Source organism: Topomyia yanbarensis, chromosome 1 (assembly GCF_030247195.1).
Source record: "Topomyia yanbarensis strain Yona2022 chromosome 1, ASM3024719v1, whole genome shotgun sequence".
Classification (NCBI taxonomy): domain Eukaryota; kingdom Metazoa; phylum Arthropoda; class Insecta; order Diptera; family Culicidae; genus Topomyia; species Topomyia yanbarensis.
Genome location: NC_080670.1, coordinates 171,739,175 through 171,761,146, shown reverse-complemented (window position 1 = coordinate 171,761,146; position 21,972 = coordinate 171,739,175). Strand labels below are relative to the sequence as shown.

At 42.9% G+C, this 21,972-nt stretch overlaps 1 protein-coding gene across 1 annotated transcript in view; it reads right to left on the bottom strand.

Moving 5' to 3' along the window:
• Positions 1–631: 631 nt before the first annotated feature.
• The window catches only part of LOC131681130 (serine/threonine-protein kinase D1), a 31,928-nt gene continuing 10,587 nt past the window's right edge, over positions 632–21,972 (bottom strand). Inside the window, exons 2-9 of the mRNA XM_058961843.1 lie at positions 12,836–13,137; positions 12,634–12,778; positions 12,234–12,577; positions 10,126–11,026; positions 9,569–10,059; positions 9,324–9,507; positions 2,246–2,428; positions 632–2,188 (exon numbers count right to left, since the gene is read on the bottom strand). Coding sequence (XP_058817826.1) covers positions 1,983–2,188; positions 2,246–2,428; positions 9,324–9,507; positions 9,569–10,059; positions 10,126–11,026; positions 12,234–12,577; positions 12,634–12,778; positions 12,836–12,961 — 2,580 coding nt within the window. The 5' untranslated portion in view covers positions 12,962–13,137 and the 3' untranslated portion in view covers positions 632–1,982. The remainder of the gene's footprint in view (positions 2,189–2,245; positions 2,429–9,323; positions 9,508–9,568; positions 10,060–10,125; positions 11,027–12,233; positions 12,578–12,633; positions 12,779–12,835; positions 13,138–21,972) is intronic.

The window sequence follows — 21,972 nt, the reverse complement described above, 5'->3', positions numbered from 1 at the left end:
AAAGTTTGATGAGAAAGGTATTGCATGCAGTATGAAAAAAAATGATGATTTTCCAATATGAAACCAACCGTTTTCTTTCTTATTCATCGTAAAACGATTTTTCATAAAATAAAACAAAATAAATTTTATTTCCTCAGAAAGACTTAGAGTATAAACAAAGTTCAGGATACTAAGGAATGTTATGTTTCGTAACAATAATACAGATTGATTGTGATGATTCTCCTGTAAACCATACTAAAAATAAAAATAAAACTTAATTTTATTTTACATTCATTGCTTGTTCCAATCCACTAAAACAACATCAAAGTTTTCATTTAAAACTAAGAATAAAACTGGTAGTACGATTTTTTTTAAATTTAAGCAGCGAAGCACATGCCATGTAGAGTATTTTTCGTAAGTTACCTGTTGTCCGATCATCTCTAGGTATAGATCATTACAATTGGTATGATTTGCTTTAAACTTTATGTTTCCTAGTCAGTTTTTCCGACTAATTAGTTCCAAAAATCTCATTATAAAATCGTTGTTCAGAGCTTATTCCCGGTTAAATATTTTGGAATCCTGAATGACTTCTATATGAATTCCAGCCATTCCGAACCGGTTCCGGAATTGGTTTGACTGGGTTGTCTATAATCTAGTTTACGCAACTCTAACGGTCAATTTATTCTCTTGGATGAAAACCAATTTCCGGCTAATTGGTCACAAGCAACCCAAAAATTGGTTTTCAGCGTGAAGAAATTGGCCGTAAGTGCAATAGCCAATATTTGCTATGTACAACTGAAATCAATTCGTCGTAATTAAGTAGAGATGTAACTAAATTAAGTAGACGTCACGGATTAGGAGAGACAGTATGGCCACTTTAGGACTTGAGCCGCATGACCAGACGTGCCGGAAAGTGTACAGAATTTTCAAATAAGCTTATTCCAAAATACCTCAGGAACATTTATATTGAACAAAAACCAAAAAAAAACTTTAAAAAAGACCTATCAAAATGCAATTGCTCTAAAAACCGAGCTTCAAACCGTGAGATGCAGAATATATGGTTGCTTAAAGTCTGATGGCTAAGGTCAATCGAATTTTGTTCGGTATATTACCAGAGACGACAAGTGAAATATAAAGTTTAAAGCAAATTATGTCAGATAATTCATATTTTACATAAAAGAGTTAAAAAAGATGACATTCGAAACTACAGATCAAAGCTAACAACAGGTACCTAGTACGGAACAAAAATGGTACAACATACCTTCTGCAAACGAAACGTAGAGTCTTCTAACACCAGAATCGGTCCTGTGTCAGTTTAATTTCATTCAGATCTGATGTAAAAGTAGGGTAATTTTCTCAGCATATTAAGATGAATTTTGCAATATTTAACAGCGGTTCAAATAATCTACGCGCTCAGTGAAAGTTTTAGCAAGGACATAAATCATTATAGTGGTTTAAAAGTTATCAATTCCTTTAAATTGTTGTTTTGTTTGTTCATATAAGAAGTTATTTGCAATCACTTACTCTTTTTTTTTACTAAGTATATGTATATGATTGATTCAACTGTTTAACTACCAATAAGAAGTTAAAAGTTTTCTCGTCAAATTTGAACTGTTAAATTACAATATCTAGAACTCCCAATTCACAGGAGTGCCAAGTTCAAACGGCTAGTTTTAAATTATGACAATACAATAACGGCTTGCTCCAACGTTGAAGGGGCAAATGCTGCACAGGAGATAGTTTCCTCCGCGAATCTCACTCGTTTTTGTAAGTAAATGTACGTAATACCTACTCGCTACTGGTGGTATTTCCTAGGCCTTGATTAACCGACAAAGGCGCCCCCGTACCCACTTGAACGCTTTGCCGCGGAAGTCATTCATCTTGGGCGAGGGTTGATTGCTGCAGATGCTATTGTTGCTGTTACTACTGCTGCCTCCACCGCCGCCGCCGCCGCAATTGCCGGCAACTGCGGTACCGCCGTTCGATGCTTCTACAGTTTCTGGTCAAGGGATGCCACCGCCTACCAGTGATGCACCCCAGCGGGCATCGTCCGATTCGTGTGTTAGATACCGTAGCCCTACCTGGACCTCCAGGCTTCTCAGATCGTTCCAAGTTTGCAGATCTTGCAGCCAACAGTGTAGCAGGCTTTTGTCCACCGTAAATCGTTTGCGCTGCTTCACCTGTAGCAGGTTGTTGATGAGATCGATTGCTGGGGATGAAAGAAAGAAATTAGCTGCGAGTTGATTTTTGTAATGCGGTAAGGTACCGTCGGACGAAATTTCCTTCCAGGGGTTCGGGGGGTACATGAAGGCAGCGTTTTGAATTTGATCGTTGATATCCTCATCCTCGTTGAAAGGAAATGTGCCGCTCAGGCTTACATAGATGATGACTCCGACACTCCACATATCCAGCGAGCGATTATAACCTTTGTTTCGTAGGACTTCCGGGGCTGCGTGAAAAAACACGGTTAACTATTTTGATACGACTAGATGAACATTTATTTTGGTTTCTTTTCAAATTATGCTGGTCGCTATTTATCGTCGAATATATTGCTGACGTAACGTGTGAACTTGGATACAACTGGATAGTAAGAAAGTAAACAAATCACTTTTATAGCCGTCTCCGTCGATATAGTAAAATTATAACGTTCAATTGGCCCTTGTGCAAAAAAATAACCTACAATACATCGTTGAGTGTGATATTGTTAGAATCATGCCTTGATGGGAAAATCGATGCACAGGGACATCGACTCTACGATACAAAACACATGGCACTATCATTTCACATACCACGCTTTGCACTTATCAAGAACAGATTCGAACGTGCCAGTTCTGTGATAAGACGGCCTACTACGGCAAACCGTGCAGGGAAGCCGCTTGAAGTTACTTATATATGGTAAACAAATCCAATAATTTCGACCACAAACGATTGCTAATTTTGTGAGCGTGTTCGAACAATAATGACAACTGTAAAAAACTGCGGCCAGTACTACCAAATCAATAGCCAACACCTTCAGCGAGAAAAAAATGTGTAAAAAATGGATTCACACTTCTGCACATAAGCGGCGTTAACGCATACGATAACGTATGCGGTAGGCGGAGAAACTATGTCTCCACCGCAATAGCAAATTTGCAAGAACAATATCTGATTGCCACTCAATAATATACGAGTTTAAATTTTTACTCAATGCTATTATTTAAGATTGACGATTTCGTCAAGCTAACACATTGGGCCGTGTCAAATAAATAAATAAATAAATTTCTTTACTTCCAACACTATGGTTGACAAACTCAAAGCTGATTTTCCTCAAGTCTTCAGTACAACTTTGGGAGGGTGCACAAGAGCAACGGTGAAGCTCGGCCTGAAGCCAGACCAGAAACCTGTGTTCCGACCAAAACGTCCAGTGGCATATGCAACATATCAAACCAAAATCGGACCGGGCCGCTCCAATCGTGGTTGTCCGGAAGGCCAATGGTAGTATTCGGATTTGCGGCGACTATTCTACAGGACTGAACGACGCACTCCAGCTGCATCAATACCCGCTACCGTTGCCGTAGGACATTTTCGTCAAGCTTACCAACTGTAAAGTGATCAGCATCATCGGCATGTAGGAATCATATCTTCAGGTTGGCGTCGATGAGATAACTAGTATGCTTCTTTCCATCAATATTCATTGGGGCATCTACAAAGTAAATCGTCTTGCGTCCGGCGTGAAAGCTGCACCAGAAGCATTCCAACAGCTTGTGGACACCATGTTACCAGGTCTCAAGCATACGTGTGGTTACATCGATGACATCATTGTAGGTGGAGAAAATGAAGAAGAGCGTTGGCGGAATCTGAAGGCATTGTTCCAACGCCTTCAGGAGTTTGGATTTACAGTTCGGTTGGAAAAATGTTCGTTCGGGCGTCCTCAGATAAAATATCTAGGCCATTTGCTCGATCAGCACGGAATCCGCCCTGACCCGTCAAAAATAGAAACTATCAAGCTCATGACTGCACCGACGAATGTATCTGAAGTTCGTTCTTTCCTTGGAGCCATAAATATTTATAGAAAGTTCGTTCCGAATATACGAGCACTTCGATACCCTCTGGATGAATTGCTGAAGTCAGAAGCCAACTTCAATTGGACGACGGAGTGTCAGACTGCTTTTAATAAATTCAAGCAAATTCTATCATCGGATTTTCTCCTGACCCACTATAATCCAAAGTTAGAAGTCATTGTGTCAGCCGATGCATCATCAGTCGGCCGCCTAGGAGCGACGATTTGCAATCGATTCCCGGACGGATCATTGAAGGTCGCCCAACACGCATCCAGAGCTTAATTACAGCCAACCTGATCGTGAAGGACTAGCCATAATATTCGCAGTTACGAAGTTTCATCGTATGATTTTTGGTCGCCGATTTCGATTCCAAACAGACCATGTACTATTACTCCGAATTTTCGGTTTAAAAAAAGGAATCCTGGTCTACACAGCCAATGGTCTCCAGCGCTGGGCACTAACGCTGCTAATGTACGATTTTACCATCGAGTACGTGGCTACAGATAAGTTTGGCAATGCCGACATTTTAGCTCGACTTATTAACCGCCACGTTAAACCATAAGAAGATTTTGTGATCGCAGCTATTTCGCTTGAAGATGATGTCAGGTCAGTAGCATTTGAATCGCTCATAGTTGTTCCGATCTGTTTTAAAGATGTCCAGCAAGGTACTCGAACGGACCCTGTTCTAAGGAAGGTTTTCCGTTTCGTCCAAGAAGGCTACCCAAAAATATTGCCCTCAGCAGGGATGTAATGCACCTCAGAGCAAATAAAGAGAAGAATGAAAATAGCTCTTTGCACTTTTCATGCGAACCACCGCTCTTCTCTTTCACAATAAACCTCTTCACTCCGATGTGTGCTGGTCCCACGCGCACATAAGCAGAGAAGGCAATCAAAAAACATTTTAAAAACGTTCTTCCGATCAAACTTTATCTGAATTGTAGTTTGATTCGTCTTCCTACCTGCTTGCCAGTGATGGGAGGCACGAAAAAGTGGCTCTTCAAGGTAACTCTTTGAACGAAATTGTGCAGCTCTTGGTGAGCAGATCTTTCTTTTTTTCGTTTTCAAGTTTCTCTTTGTGCGGTCGTTCTGCACATCGCAGTGTTTTTGTGCTGCTCTATTTTTCACCGGTGTATTTCGTTCTTTGTGGCACATTGTGCGAGCAAATGACAAACCTGGCCCTCAGATGCAAATCGCGAGTTGGTAAGGTTCTTCAACCGGCGCGAATCTCTTACGACTGTACAGGGGTGTATCCTTTTCGGAGAGCGGCTTGCTATTCCACATCAGCTACGCAAGCGATGTCTCGACCAATTACATCAAGGCCATCCAGGAATTCAGCGAATGAGGGCAATTTCGCGCAGTTACGTTTATTGGCCGACCCATGATGGCGAGATCGCAGATTTTGTAAAAAGGTGTTCGCACTGTGCATCAGCTGCTGAATCACCAGCACACGTGCCACCAGTTGTCTGGTCCAAGCCCTCCCATACATGGCAACGAGTTCACGTCGATTATGCTGGACCCATAGATGGTGACTACTATTTACTTGTGGTGGACTCGCACTCGAAATGGCCAGAGATTATCCAAACGCGCCGCATCACCAGCACGGCTACTATCAGAATGCTGCGCCGTCTCTTCGCCCGTACGGGTATGCCAGAAACATTGGTGTCAGATAACGGTGCCCAATTTACGAGTGCGAAGTTTACGGTATTTTGCATTGCAAATGGTATTGAACACATTACTACTGCGCCATTCCACCCTCAATTGAATGGTCAGGCAGAACGTATCGTAGACACGTTCAAGCGCACGGTTAAAAAAATACGAGAGGGAAGAGGTTCAATGAAATTGAATACGTTGGATACGTTTTTGTTGACTTACCGAAGCACTCCAAATCGGTCAGCACCAGACGGACTATCCCCTTCAGAGATAATGTTTAATCGTGGAATTCGAACGTGCCTTGAGCTACTGCGTTCCCCACCACAACGCCCGTCAGAACCAACAGAGCAGACACCGCAAACAAGGTCATTCAAACAAAACGATACTGTGAATGCAAAAAATTATCGCAAAAATATCTGGAGCTGGATTGCCGGTACCGTTGTCGAAAAGCTGGGTAACGTAATGTACAACGTCTTGCTTCAGAACCGTCGTCTAGTTCGATCACACATTAATCAACTCAGGACCCGATCTCCTCTGTGATAGCTGGGCTGTCACTGCAACGGATGCCACGTCAGCACTTCTAGCGACACACGCCTTGTGTCAGTCATCAATAGTAGTACTCGTGTTTTACCTCGATTAATAAATCTTTTATATTGTTTAAGTCGCGTTGAATTTAATATATGGTGACATCACCACGGCAATTCTCGGAGTGCACGCTTCTTAACAGTTAATACCCTATACTGATGGCTTTACCCGAAACTGGCTGGAACTCTCCAGTTTTTCGTATTACTTGCGAAGGATTTTCTGAAAATTAGTTTCTGCATTTCTTAAAACCATTGTTATTGTATACTTCGAAATAGGATAAAAATTGACTGAAATTTCTCCGACTGATGCACATTGTGCAAGAGAAAATAGTCTTGGTAGTCTGTGAGGGGTCTATTAAGGTGCGATGAGTATTGATCTTGAGCAAGTAGCTGCCCAGCCATTCTATTCGTGTAGTGCAATTTAACCATATCCAACATAATGTACTCTACCGCTATACGCATAATTGCCCCATGTGTATATGGAATCACATAGGACAGTTATGCTTATAGCGGAAGTACTGATTATGCTCAAGAGCATTACTCAAGCAGAGTAGTGCATCAAGTGAAACAACATGTAGCACACTGTCGAAAGTCGGCATTATGTATTCATAATGATTTAATCGAAGTAAGACTGCACGATCTGGCACAATCCCTTAATTAAATACGGAGAGGTGGTCTCTGTTAGAGGAAATTCGTCTCAGGTGCTTACAACGCTGTTCATGTATTGAGAATGCGTCCGACAAAACCTATCCGTCATATCTAATTTTTCTAATCAATTCAATGGAGTTTACTGCCGCTATACGCATAAATGTCCCATGTGCTATGGAATTCCCTATACACATGGGGCAATTATGCGTAGAGCGGCAGTTTAATAAACTCACAAAACGCATTACACAAGGTTACACATCCGGGATCGCACTCTGTGCCAATTCTGTAGTCAGACGTCATAATATGGGAAACCCTGCGTAGCAGTTGTGGAAAATGCATCTACTGTATCGTACACCACCACACAATATATTTATGTCAAACCACTAAAGGTTGCTAAAATATTCATTGCGGATCAGGAAGTAACAAACACTCACTCAAAGACTGTCCCTAATGTCTGCAAATCAACAACCAGCACAACCAACAAAGCAGTCAACGTCAAAGAAGACTAAATAGCGGCCCGTAAGAACAATAAACCAACAAGAGTATCTGATCATGAACAATAGAAAAGCGATGGGCATTTAGCGACGCCAACAAATTTTAAAATTTTAGGCATTGCTGCTACAAATTTTTTAACGGCATCATAGCGATTACATGGGCGTGAGAGAAGGTAGACCTAATAATTTTAATTTTATTTCTAAATCTTCGATAATTACCGTACAGACGTATTTTGACTTACATGTTTCTAATTAATGACTTATATCTATTCTTGAACACGTTTAAATCGAACACATAACAAATCTCGTTATATTTGCGGCAACATCTGTCCATTGGGTTATTTTCACCATACACAGCTCGGTGAATGGAGATCCATAACATAGTGGGGTTACGTAGTGCACGGGGAGACACAGTCAAACTGATGCTGGCCAGAAGATATGGGCTGTCGATGTTGCCCGACAGCAAGTCGAATACTAAAATACAGAAAGATGCGCCGGGTCTCAAAAGTCTACAAATCAAGCAACATACATCTGTCTCTGTGTATGGCGGTAATCTGACGGGATCGTTCCATGGAAGGTTCCTGAGAGCGAATCGCACGAAACATCTTTACACCCACTCTAATCGATCACTTTGAACGGCATAATATGGCGCCCACACTTGTACCGTGTACTCCAAAGCACTTCTAATCATGGCACAGAAAAAGAGACTTTAGTGCGTAGAAATCGTCGAAGTCTGCAGTGCTCGGTTTTAGAAAGCGTAGCATCCCAAGCGCTTTGGCGGTTGTTGCAGTAATTTGTTCGGAAAAACTCAACTTACAATCAAAGATCCCAGGTCACGAATAGAAACGATTCGTTCTATAACTCGTCCTTGTAGGCGATATTCATAGCGGCATTTTTTTAACGTTAACTTCCATGCCGTTAAGCAAACACTACTCTTGTACCATGCATATGTCTTCTTGAAGCACTATAGAATCGAGTTATTTATCCAAACAAATACGGACCGATCAGAGAGATAGGACTGCAACCCATTAGTCAGCCAAGCTGGAAATCCTAGTCGCTGTGGTTTCCGGATTGCGATGTTGGTGCTGCTTTTAAGTGGAAAGTAGCTGCATAAGTAACACTGTAGACTAACTTTTCGAGGACTTTAGCAAGACAGTTAGTAGTGAGATACCTCTATAGTTCGCGGCGTTGTGAATGTTTCTAGCTTTATTAATAGAAACGATGGCTGCTGCTTTCCATGCGGCAGGAAAAATCCCTTCAGTTAGCGAACGATTAAAGATGAAGCGCATCGGAAGAGTTAGCGCTTGGGCGCAGCTTTTTATGAACAGGGCCGATAGGCGATCTGGACCAGAACCTTTTGACGTATCAACGGCAGCCAGAGCCAAGACGTCGGCCTCACTAATAACGAGGCGAGGTATATTTATATTGCACGATGGCAGCGTTGCTAAATACTCTTCTGAAGGAGCAATGTAGGGGCAAACCAGCGAATAGATTCACAGCCTCAGCTGGGGAGGAGGATGAGCTGTTCCCAAAAAAAAAGTCAGTTGGTGTTATAGTGGATAACGCAGCTGGTGATTCAACACCAAGAAAAAATTGAAACACGCAGCAGCAAACTGCGTCCACAGGATCCATCAAACCAAAAATAATTGTAGATGTTTTACTTTCAATTTTTCACGTTATAAAACCATATGACACGGTTCGGAAGCCAGAAAAGTAGAGCGTTGAAAGCTTTACCTTTAACTTAGTCAGAATAAGTATGTCATTTCTATATACATAATAAAACAATAATCGACAGTCTGATTGAAAAAAAGCCAAAGTTAACACCAAAGGGGCGCAAAACTGAGCTTCCGCCAAGGGCGACAGAAGACCGGGCTACTGCTCTGCACATATTCACATGATTGGATAGAAATTGATATCTAAATACTTACCTAAATAAGCGGGCGTTCCAACAACCGACCTCCGGAAAGATTTTTCGCCAATAATTCGAGCAAATCCAAAGTCACACAGTTTCACCTGTGGAAACTCGTTATCGGATGAGAGCAGCACATTTTCCGGTTTCAAATCACAGTGTACAATGTTTCTGCTGTGCAAATATTTGAGAGCAACGAGAATCTAATGGTGTAAAGGAGTAGAAATTATATAAAATTCTTCACCGACATCAACAACGACTCACTTGAGTTATAAGAAACTTGGTAACCCTCTCGCTTAACCGTCCATTGTGGTGCGAGAGAATCATTTCAAGCATGTCACCCTTCAGCTTTTCCATCACCACGAATATCCTTTCCGGTGTCTCAAACATCCGTTCCAGATTGACAACGCCGGCATGCGACAGGTTTTGCAAGATAGCGACTTCATTTTTCAACTGCGCTTCCTGCTTGGTCGGGAATCGCAGTTTGTCGATCACTTTAATAGCCACCGTCCGGTGCGTTTTCCGATGAAGTCCCCCGTACACGATTCCAAATTGACCCGAACCGAGAACTTCATCGGGGAAAATTTGATACAGCTGACTCATATCGGTAACCTTTTCCTCCGGTTCGCCACTGTTGGATTCGGATCGGGTGCTTGTCACCGGCATCAGTGCTTGTTTGATGGCTGTTTCCCAACTTTTTGCTAGATACGCTCCGACACCGCTGTCAGGCGGTGGAAGTGATAGCATTGGATCGCCTAAATTTGGAAAAGATTGTTGATGTTTTGCTAAGAAATGCTTTGAGTATAGAATAAGCAACTTACCTTCTTTGAGATTATATAGCGGGTCCTGCCCGACGAAATAATCCACGTTGGCGGTTCGAATCTCGAAACAGTGCAGCACCTCACCCTGCATGTTTCTTGCCGGATCCACGGTCAATATTTCGTTTAGCGGAATCTCTCGGTAGTACTTGGTGCCCTGGTCGGACACAAATAGCGTTATTGCTTTCGAGTCCAATCGCCAGTAGTGCCGTTTCACTGTTTTCTCCTTGTTGGTAAAATGTACCAACCATCCTTCTTTGACTGCACGACCATCGCGTCTCTTCGTATGTTTAACCGACTGAACTATCCTCATCAGTGGTATGTTAGCACTGGGTGATGACGAAGAATCGCTTGATTGTCGGGATTGTTCGCATATCACTTCTAGTCGATTCCCACAGTCGGCCGATTCATCATCGTGTAGAGGTGAAATCATACCGTTAATCTTGACTGGTGGACCACTGTTGAACAGATTCACGTTTCGGTTCTGCTGGCTACTACTGTTGTTATTGTTCATTCCACCGGCACAGGAGTTTTCCTCGAGATCGCTCTCGTCGCCGGCATCCTCCTTGTAGACCATACCTCGATCGCCGACCAAACAGCGATCATCGTGTGGATCCACTGGCTGGGTGTTTTCCCCGGTACAATCCTTGGGCGCCAGTTCGACACATTTCTTGTGCGCATTGTAATGGCAATCCCGACACTGAACGCCCTGCTTGAACAAACCTCGGAGAAGCTTTTTACAGTACTGACAAACCGTCGGACGGGTGTAGGTGTGAATGGAGAAACTATGAGGTATCTTAATGCTACCGACGGTACCGCTGCGACTGCCTAGGGAAGGGGATCGATTCTGTCGAATGCTACCAGTCTGTGGAGCCGCCTGAGAACCGGTACTGGAAACGTTGAGCTGTGGGGGGGTATGAGATAGAATAGATTATTTCGTTTATGTAGTTGTTTTGACACGATGTCGGCAATACCTGTTTTACTCAGGCAATGCACAACGGGAGAAAACGATTGAATGATAAATAGGTGAAATGGTGGAATGGAAACCCAGAAAAAAATGTTAGATGGCCGACTTGTCGTCATACTTGGGATGAAGAGGCTAGGACTTTGACAGTACTATAGACTCTGACACCATGCATTTTGCCCTTGGAGATCTATGTGCACAAATTGGTATTTTGGAATGGATAAGGTTGTAGGACCTCCTATCAGTGGGCGTTTTTTTGCACGAGTTTTCATTCCACCATGTCAGCTTTTCATCATTCGATCAGTTTTCTCAGTTGAACACTGCCGAAGTTAAAAAAGGTAGACAGTTATTTGACGCCATTGCACAATGAGCAAATACACAGTAATTTTGGTCGAAATGACACAAAATCAAATATTATTTTGCTTAAGTTAAAATCTGCGAAGTATTTTTCCCTGATTTTGTGTCATTCCCAACGTTTGAGATATTAAATTCATTCGCATATTACGCATTTTTTCCATCAGAGTATAGATTCGTGGGTGCCACATCGACTGTTTGTGTCGATTCAAATGTTTCATTTGGTTTGTCATATATTGCGGCGAATATATCTGATCAAACACGACAAAAACAAAATTTGAAAGCAATTCAATTAGCTAGAATAAATCAAATCAAACGAAATTTGTTTCAAAAATCTTTCCGCAAAAGGATATTGAACTGAAGATGATTTTTTTTTAACTTTTTCTAAGGAATAGAACTGATAATGGACATTCTGCAACAAAAGAAAAAGAACAGCTGAAGTTTTGTGAAGTTATTTATTCCAATAAATAATTATAACATAAAATAATACAAATCAAAAAGAATACTGTGATAATTCAAGTCAAAAACTGACATAAAATAAAAATTGTCTACCATTTTAGGAGAAACCTTGGAATGTTTCAATGTCATTTATCAGTCCTATCCTATCACCTAGAAGAAGTTTGCACCATCACCAAGTTAATGTCGCCAAGCGATCATATAAATACCATTGTTTAGCGAATAAATTAAGTAACATTTCACTGGACGGAATTACTAGAGTTCGATTTTAAGAGACACCCATCGGTCAGTACAATCAATTCTTTATCTCGTTCATAAGCTGCTGCATCTTTCTTACCAGCAGTGAGCCGGATCCGCTGGTTGCCTGATCGTCCGACAGCAGCGAACTGCTCGATCCGGCCGACGGGCTTCGCGGTGGTTGCAGCAACGATGACGATGTACGCCGATTACCGACGCCGAGCAGAGCTCCGGTGTGCTCCACTCGGCTGCAGTTGTTTGGCACTTTGATAACACAGCGCTTGTGATAGTTTTGACTACAACCCTCACACTTGAGACCCTGGCGAACCAAGCCGAACAGCATCTCGCCACAAAAATCGCAAAATGTGGGTGCCTTGTACGAGTGGACGGCAAGGGCGTGCGGTCGTACGAGAGGAATGTCGTCCGCTCCCGGTGCGCTGATAGCTGAAATGAAATTGTGTTAGGCGGAAGTTGCGTTGGGAAGATTTGGAGATGCTTACGATTGGCGGTTAGCACAACTTCAACAAGCGTTTCGTCGACAATCTCAGAGGCGGAATTAATCATCTGGAGAACGTTGGATGAGCTGTAGTCATGTCGAAACAGAAGTAAACGATCTGGAAGGCGATTGAGGCCGTTTTCTGGTATCTGTAAAACACACAATTGTGTACAGAATATTTGGATTAAATCGTTCATATCACTCACCTTAGTATTGATAAAATCACAGGCTAGATCCTTGAGCTTTTTCAGCGTCAGCGCCTGGCTGGATACGGTTACAATATCCCGCAGGTTACCAAATTGGAAGATAAAAGTGATTTCTGGTCCAGCCATGGTTATGCTCTTTTGTTATTGTATTGTACTTGATATTTCGACTATTATAGTACTTTAGGCTTAAGTAATATATATTCGAGTGGAGCTCTAATCTTCAGGGTTCGCTCTTGACGGTATGGCTTGGTTGAGAGAGAGATTCAGGCAAAGAGATTCTAGTGTTTATTGTTTTTTGTGCCCTATAATTAGAAACAAAATAAAAAGAAACATTTTAAAGCGTGATGCGTAAATATTATTGTTATGATGCAACATGTCTGCGAACGAAAAACATCCAGTAAACCAGATTAAGAGCGCATCTACTAAACAAAGTAAATAGACTTTGAACCTTATTTGCACCACTCGAGAGTTCAGCAATTGACCCCATAAATTGATGTTGTTATCACATGACTATATTATCATGCGCACACCTCTCGAAGCTACAACATCGAATCGTCGGTCTTACCGTAAGTGTGGGTAAACATGCATTTGGAAAACTGTTTCTATCGAGGCACATGAACTTAACGATTAAGCGCTGGAACAACAATCCTGTCATTTCTAGGGGTTTAAACCCTACATTCAGATAAAATTCGATACTGGTGGACTCGGTTTGGTTCGGAATTATCAGGTGCGTATCAAACCTAGATTATTTTAATCTAAAATATCTAAATTAGAGATGCACCGAATAATCGGTCAACCGAATTTTCGGGCCGAATACCAGCCGATTTTTATTTAAGCCGAATATACGGTGCGCCGAATAATTAAACATTAAATATTCGGTATTTGGCTGAAAGCCGAACAGTACTATTCGGTGCATCTCTAATCTAAATCACAACTTTTTGGAGTTTTTAGGGGCGGGCATAGCGTAGTGGGTAAATCGATTTCCTTGTACGCAGCTCTCACCTGGGTTCGATTCCCAGCCCCGCACATAGAGTTAGATTTTTCCAACCCGACAAGAAGCGAATGACCCCCGAGGTTAAAAACTCTATAATCAAAATTAAAAAAAAGTTTTAATGTTTAATCTTATCAAAACCTATCGATGTTATGCGCATATGCCAAGCATTGGACAGTATCTTAACAAAAGAATTGAAAATAAAATCGAGTATTATTCGCAGTACCCTCCAAAACTGGAATAAAGATGAAAATTATTGCCTTGAAACATAAACTTTACCAGGCCATGTTTTAAATCTACTTTTTCATCTCGATCGGATCGGAAATCGTTCTGCTTGTAAACAGTGCAGTGAATCGAGTGAAGATGAAAGTTTCTACCTACAGCCTGCTGTCTACATATACCGCGCCAGTGCTATAAGCAAGCAAAATAATAACAGTCATCCCAAGCCAGTAGCACAGTGTGTGAACAATAAAGCCCCGTTATTTTCATCGGTGCGGTATCGAACGTTTATTCTAAGAGGTTGGAAACTCAGCAGCAACATATGAACAAACTTTGGTACAATACGGTAGCCGTCTGTTTTGAACAGTGCCTAATCCGCCCTAGTGTTCGCGAAGTGGAAGTTATTAAAGGTGCAAATGCAGCTTGAACTTACGGAAGTCGTCTTCATCCAACTCCAACACACTCGTAATGCTGTACTGATAACATTTAGAGCTTTGGCGGAAAGTTTTGCTATGGAAATTGCTACCCGTTTATATTGACGATGATAAGGTTAATGTGCGTCTGCACGATCTATCTTCGCGTAATAGTTACGTTTAAAACCTGAAGAATTTTCTTCCAGGTATTTCCAATGGAGTTCGTGTCATGAGAAGATGAGTGACAAAACCTATTCCTTCGCACCTGAACTTTTAATACGAATAAGAAGGCGTAACCAAATCTCAAATCACGCTGTGCACATATGAAGCACAGACCCCTATATGCCAGTTTGTAACAAGAAGACACACTACGGGATACCACGTTCAAAAACAATTGACGCACCAACATCAACTGAAAGCAAACCCATCACAAAGCCCTCATCAACAACTAAATTACACACAACCAGAGTTGCTGCTCACCAACGAAGGCTGGAACAATGGAACCTAAGCTCAGCGTGTCCGATCATTGTAATGCGCCTACTACTGATGTGACGCAGTTCCTTCAAACAAACCAGGCAATCGTGAAGACCCATACAACATCAATAGCGAGGATAGCATGGACGAAAACGATAAACCAAGAGAAAGCGGACTAAGTGACCCTCAGAAGCTATACCAAAAAACCTGTTTTAATCCACTTAATGGCGCAATTATTCCGTGCTCATTTATTCGAACTATGATTTAATAGCTCTGATACTGTTCAATATAATTATGGACTGGTATGAACCTGATAAGCAACATGTTGACGCTGACACACTTGAAATAAACATATAATATTTATTTAGCTTAATCAGAAGTTCGAAAGCGAGCCAACCAGCCAGGTGCCGAGGTCAGTTCGGCGGTTCCGGTAGAGTAGAGCGTCTAGTTTGCTGGAGCCCCGGCGTGACTGGTGGTATCTCGTCGCGGTCTACGCAGTCTAGTTCCCGGCGGTAAATCAGACTGTACGCTGACGGAGAGTTACCTGGCGAAAGAAGTTTTCCCGATACCGATTCTTATTTGGTTTCAGTACCACAACCCTTTGGCTCCGTGACCAGTGCCATTTGGCGCCGCAGCTCCTTGGGCCTTTTAGTTCTCTTCTTGGGCCATTTAGCACTACTTCCTTGATGAGCCATTCAGCTCCTCGACGTGTTCGCGAACTACTCAGTATAGTCCCCGACGATGGACTTGACCTACTCCGACAGGGAGTTCCCCGGCGGGAGAAGTTCTCCCGAAACCGAGCCAATCAGCTAGGTGCCGAGGTCAGTTCGGCGATTCCGGTGAAGCAGGGCGTCTGGTTCACTGGTACCCCGATAACTGGTGGTGTCTCGTCGTGGTCTACTCAGTCTAGTCCCCAGCGGTGAATCTACACTCAAAAAATGTAAACGTTATGCCTATTGATTTTACACATAGATTTTAGCAATTAGCGGAGGCAGATAGACACTATTTGCTGGCACATAAATCTAATGTGTGTATTTACAAGAAATATCAATCTTAAATTCACATTTCATAACTATAAGGCACATAAAACCCGTTCCTATAACAATACGCACATATAACTTATGTGTGTGCATACATAGTTTATACAGTTGACACATATAAGGTATGTGTGCGCGTGATAACATTAACATTTTTTCTTCATAAGTGGTTTGAAGCAAATAGAATTAACGTTTGTTTTTTTTTCAGTGTAGCTTACGCTGACGGAGAGTTCCCTAGTGAAAAATTTCTTCCAATACCGATTCTTCTTTGATTTTCGCTATTTTCCTATCGGAACAATCGGCGGGGTGCCGTGGTCGGTCTGGCGATTCCAGATGGAGTGTGATGTCCAGTTCGCGGGCGTTTCGACGACTCATACTCGGTGCTCTGTTGCAGTCTACTGAACTAGTCCTCGGCGGTGGATCTAGCGTTCTCTGGCAGTGATTGCTCTCCCAAAGCCGTTGCTCTATGTTCATCACGCCTTTACCGCTGTAAGACGGTTACGATCTATATCATAACTATGTCTTTACGTCGCTTGTCATTCTGTAGGCTACATAAACCGGGTTGATGTCCGGTCCTCCCATTTCAAGTAGCTCCCTGCACCTCACTTCAAACCTCGGACATTCAGAGACCACATGCTCCGGTGTCTCCTCGACGTTCTCACACTCCGGGCACAGTGGTGACATTGCGTACCCGATCCGCTGAAGATCCTTCCTGAAGCAGCCGTGGCTCGGTAGGAGCTGTTTTAGGTGGAAGGTAATCTCTCCGTGCTTTCTATTGATCCACGTCGACAGGTTTGGATGAGCCGGTAGGTCCACTTTCCGTCCTCCGTATTGTCCCATTCCTGCTGCCACGTCACCATCGAAACGATTCTCATCATCTTTCTCATGTTTCTGACGTTTCATTGATTGTAACACTTGATATCCTCCGTCAGGGCGATGCAGATGGGGATCATCTCGGCGATAACGCATACGCAACTCGTGCGACCACCAGCCGGAACGTACTGTTCAGCTTTTCGCGGTTCCACTTGGTTTTAAGCGCTGCACCCCAGGTAGGAGCCCCATATCGCAGTATCGATGACGAAACACTAGATAATAGACCGACATTTCGCAGGTGTAATCAACGTGGTTGTTAAAGATCAACCAGTCGTCGATTATCACTCCCAATTGCTTCAGTGCACGCTTCGATGCAATCACATGCCCTTCGACGGTGATCTGTATCCGGTGAACCGCTTGCAGTTGCTGATCAACAACACATCCGTCTTGTGGTGGGTGTTCATCCAGCTCTCGACTGCATCTGTTGTCTCCGTCACCGACACCTCCATTTCTTCAAGTGTCTCACTCAGCACGGTTAGTGACACGTCATTCACGAAACCCACGATTTTCACTTTCCCGGACAGCCGCAGTGTAAAGACTCCGTCGTACATTCCGTTCCAATGACTCGAACAGAGAATGGAGCCCTGAGGAACGCCCGCTGCTACTCGCATTGCCTTCTGCCCTTTGTTCGTCTGGTGCAGCAGTACTCTTGAAGTAACTCTTCAGGATCTGGCTCATTCTTCTGTGCAGCGCTGCGGCATTGGTCTATACGAGGCTGGATGGTCCGGTGACTTCCCTGACTTTGGCAGCAACATCAAGATCTGTACCTTCCTCATTTCGGAGAAATAGCCATCATCTAAAGACTTCAGCAGTAGCATCCTGAACATGTCCGGATATGTCAGGATTGCAGCTTTCAGCGCCACGGCTGATATTCCATCCGGACAGGATGGTCATTAATCACATCGACGCTTCTTTGAGCTCGTCGTTAGTCGCTTGCCACTCGGCTGTGTTACATCCTTTTCTTCGCCGTACGGTGTCGGAGACAAGGTAGTTGAATCGTGCTTTGGGAAGAGACCCTGAATGATTATCTTTAGCTTACTCGGGCATATTTCAGTTGGTGTCGACAGGCCCTCATCTTCGTCATGGCGACTCAGTACGTGTCCCCCAGGGATTGACGTCTATTTCTTAGCACAGCTACTTATGGCAATTGGCTTGCAAAACTTGATCTCCCGTTTTAAAGAGTCCCTACCTTCTCGAAACGACGCTTGCGTACCTCTCTCACTCTCCGATCTTACGAACTGGGCCCGCCTTCTGGCTCTAAGACAAGCAGCGTGTAGCGTACTGAGCTACTCATTTAGCTAGTAAGCTGCACGCCGTCTACTGCATGGCTCCAGTTTTCGTGGCATTCGTGGCGTCACAATCCTTCTTGTTAGATCAGCCGCATCAACGTACTTGATTCCGCTGTTCGCCGAAGTGGCTCAACAAAGAGGTTTTTGTTAAAGACTTTCGTCTTCCACTTTAGCTTGTCGGTCGTCCTTCTCCGTGAACCGTGCTGCAACAGGGTTCCACTGGCCGATGCGGTAGTGATATTCAAACAATTTCGGGGTGAAGGTGAGGAGGGGTTGCATAACCGTCATAAATTGCCAATGTTGTCGGGTCTGGGACAACTGGCTTAAGGTCATTTGGCATAATTTCTAATTTGGCGTAAAGTGACGGTCATTTGGCATAATTTATAATATTGCGTGAATTGAGGGTCACTTGGCATCACGGATATTTGGCATAATTTCGAGAAGTGATCAACTGGAGGTCACTTACCATTTTTACTATAGGGAAGCAGGCCTAATTGCGCCAGAAGTAAGGTCATTCGACATAATTTTGAGCCGTGCTACTGCTGAAGTATAAATCCGTATACATATTTTTATGTTAAGGAAAAACAGTAATATTCCATAACGGCCGTCATAACAGTTTTAACCTTCGCCTTGAAAGGTTGTGTGTGCTGATTGGTTGTAGCAACCAAGGCTGTGCAAGCCGTGAATAGGCTAGAAGTTTGTGTACCGTGTCAGTATTTGATGCTGTGTTGGTGCGGAGACAGGCAGGATTGTTGGCAGCGAGAGCGGTCGTTTGGTGGTGGTACCTCGCGATAAGCGAGTGTTGGTGCGAAGGCAACGAAGTCTCAGGTAAGCGGCGCCCCACCTTGGTGGTAGTAGTGGTTGCGCTGCATACAACCGGCGCTTGCGACGGAGTGAGACAGAGCTGCATCTGGTTGGTGAAGCGGCTCGCTTCATCATCATTCATTCATCCGTATTAGTGCAGATACGGGATTTTGAGTATTTGTGTACCTAGCCACGCTGCGTAATAAGGAAATACCTCTGGACCCACAGGTAAACAGCGGCTCCATCTTGGTAGTGGTGGTTGCGCTGTGTTCAACACGAGCGTGACAGAGGGAGACAGCGTGAATCTGCAACTCTTCGAAGGACAGGTAGATTTTAATATAATTTTGCTAGTGTTAGTATTTAATTTACTTACTGTGTATGGTAGGCGAGATGGAGGATAGTGAGATGGAATCCTCCATTTCACAAGAGCAAAATTCTTCTGATCCCTCTCCCTCAACTCTCCCTAGAATAAAATTATACCCTCAAGGGTCTTCTGGACCGTGGCAAGTTTTCTTCAGGCAGAAAGGAAAGCCATTAAACCTTGTGCAAATTGCACGGGATCTGACTTCACGATTTTCTGCTGTAACAGAGATCGTGAAAGTAAATAAAGTAAAAATCCCTCGTGTGATGAATTGCCTCAATTGTAAACAGCTTGGCCACACAGCCACTTACTGTTCCAATAAGGTACGGTGTGGCAAATGTGGGGGGCCTCATCAAGAGGATACATGCAATAAAAACTTAGAAAAATGTTTACATTGCGGAGAAACTTCACACGAGCTCCTTGCATGTCCCATATATAAATTGCGGGAGGAGAAAATTAAACGATCCTTGAAGGAGAGATCTAAGCGCTCCTATGCAGCAATACTGAAAAATGCTACTCCTGAACCCACGGTCCCAGAAAACAGATACGCTATTCTATTGCCGAAAGAGTCTGACTCTGACGAAGCGTCCGAAGGTACATCATTTGTTTTACCTAGAGGATCCAGGAAAAGAAAACAATCCTCTTTTCCCAAACTGCCAAGCAAGGGCCTTAAAATTTCTCCTCCAACAAATAAATTGCGGCCAAAGCTAAAGAATTCCGATGCAATACCGAAGCCAGTCCCTCCCGGTTTTGGTAATGTACAATCCAAACAGAACACCATTACTGGTAATAATAAAACTTCAACTTCCTCCGAGCCTCAACCGGGGATAGGTTTATTGAAATTTTCTGAAATTGTTGATTGGATTTTCAAAGCATTCAATATTTCTGAACCACTAAAAAGTATACTTTCAGCGTTCCTCCCAACAATTAGAACATTTTTAGAGCAGCTGATTGCTCAATGGCCCATCCTTGCAGCGATTGTATCTTTCAATGGGTAATTCACCTCCTCCAATGAAAGATTCCATCACTGTTTTACAGTGGAATTGCAGAAGTATCATACCTAAAATTGGCTCCTTAAAAATTTTGCTGCATAATTTGAAATGCGATGCTTTTGCTTTATGTGAAACATGGCTTACCTCAAACATTAATTAACTTGAATGATTTCAACATTATTCGCCTAGACCGAGACACCCCGTATGGAGGAGTGCTTCTAGGAATTAACAAGTGCTATTCTTTCTATAGAATTAACATCCCCTTGTTTGCGGGCATTGAGGCTGTAGCTGTCCAAACGAATATTAAAGGCAAAGACATGTCTATCGCTTCTATATACATATACCTCCCAAAGCTCAAATTGGACAACGTCAGATTTTTGAGGTAGTGGAATCCATGGCTGCTCCGCGGCGGATACTGGGAGACTTCAACTCGCACGGAGTATTGTGGGGTTCACTCTTCAATGATAATCGATCCTCTTTGATATACAATGTTTGTGACGAGCTCAATATGACAGTTTTAAATACAGGCGAAGCAACACGCATTCCCAGACCACCCGCACGACCAAGTGCATTAGATCTATCTCTATGCTCGACATCACTTCGGTTAGATTGCACGTGGAAGGTTGTACCTGATCCTCACGGTAGCGATCATTTGCCAGTCGTTATTTCAATTAACAGTGAATTAGGCCTCACGAATTCAACCAATGTCCCTTATGACTTGACACGAAATATTGATTGGAAAAAATACCAATCTTTAATTTCCACTTCTCTTGTTTCGACGGAAGAGCTACCACCTACCGAAGAATATGAATTTCTAGCGGGTTTGATTATTGAAGCAGCAGAACAAACCCAAACGAAATGCAATCCTGGCATGACAATGAATAGCCGGCCTCCTAATCCCTGGTGGGACAAAGAGTGCTCGGATGCATATGAAGCTAAACAAGTTGCTTACAAAGAAATTATTGGAAAAAGAAAGAAAAATTGGGTTGAGGCGAACGGTTTGCTCTCAGATACCCAGTTTGGTTTTCGGAGGGAAAAGGGAACGAATGATTGTCTAGCGCTACTTTCGTCAGAAATCCAACTAGCTTACGCAAAAAAAGAACAAATGGCGTCTGTGTTCTTAGACATAAAAGGAGCATTCGACTCTGTTTCCATTGATGTTCTCTCAGAGAAACTACATCAATGTGGTCTTTCACCAATATTAAATAATTATTTATACAACTTATTGTCAGAAAAGCACATGCATTTTTCATATGGCGATTTGGCAACATTCAGAATAAGTTACATGGGTCTCCCACAAGGTTCTTGTTTAAGCCCCCTTCTCTACAATTTTTACGTGAATGACATTGATAATTGTATTGTCAGCCCATGCACTCTAAGGCAACTTGCAGATGATGGCGTGGTTTCTGTCACAGGACCAAAAGCCATAAATTTACAACAACCACTGCAAGATAGTTTGGATAATCTATCAAGTTGGGCTTTGAAGTTAGGCATCGATTTCTCTACGGAGAAAACAGAGTTGGTTGTTTTTTCAAGGAAGCGTGATCCAGCTCAGCTTCAGTTGGTTGGTAGAACGATAGCCCAAGTCATGACCTTTAAATATCTCGGAATTTGGTTCGATTCTAAAGGTACATGGGGAGGCCACATTAGGTATCTGATAAAGAAGTGCCAACAAAGGATAAAT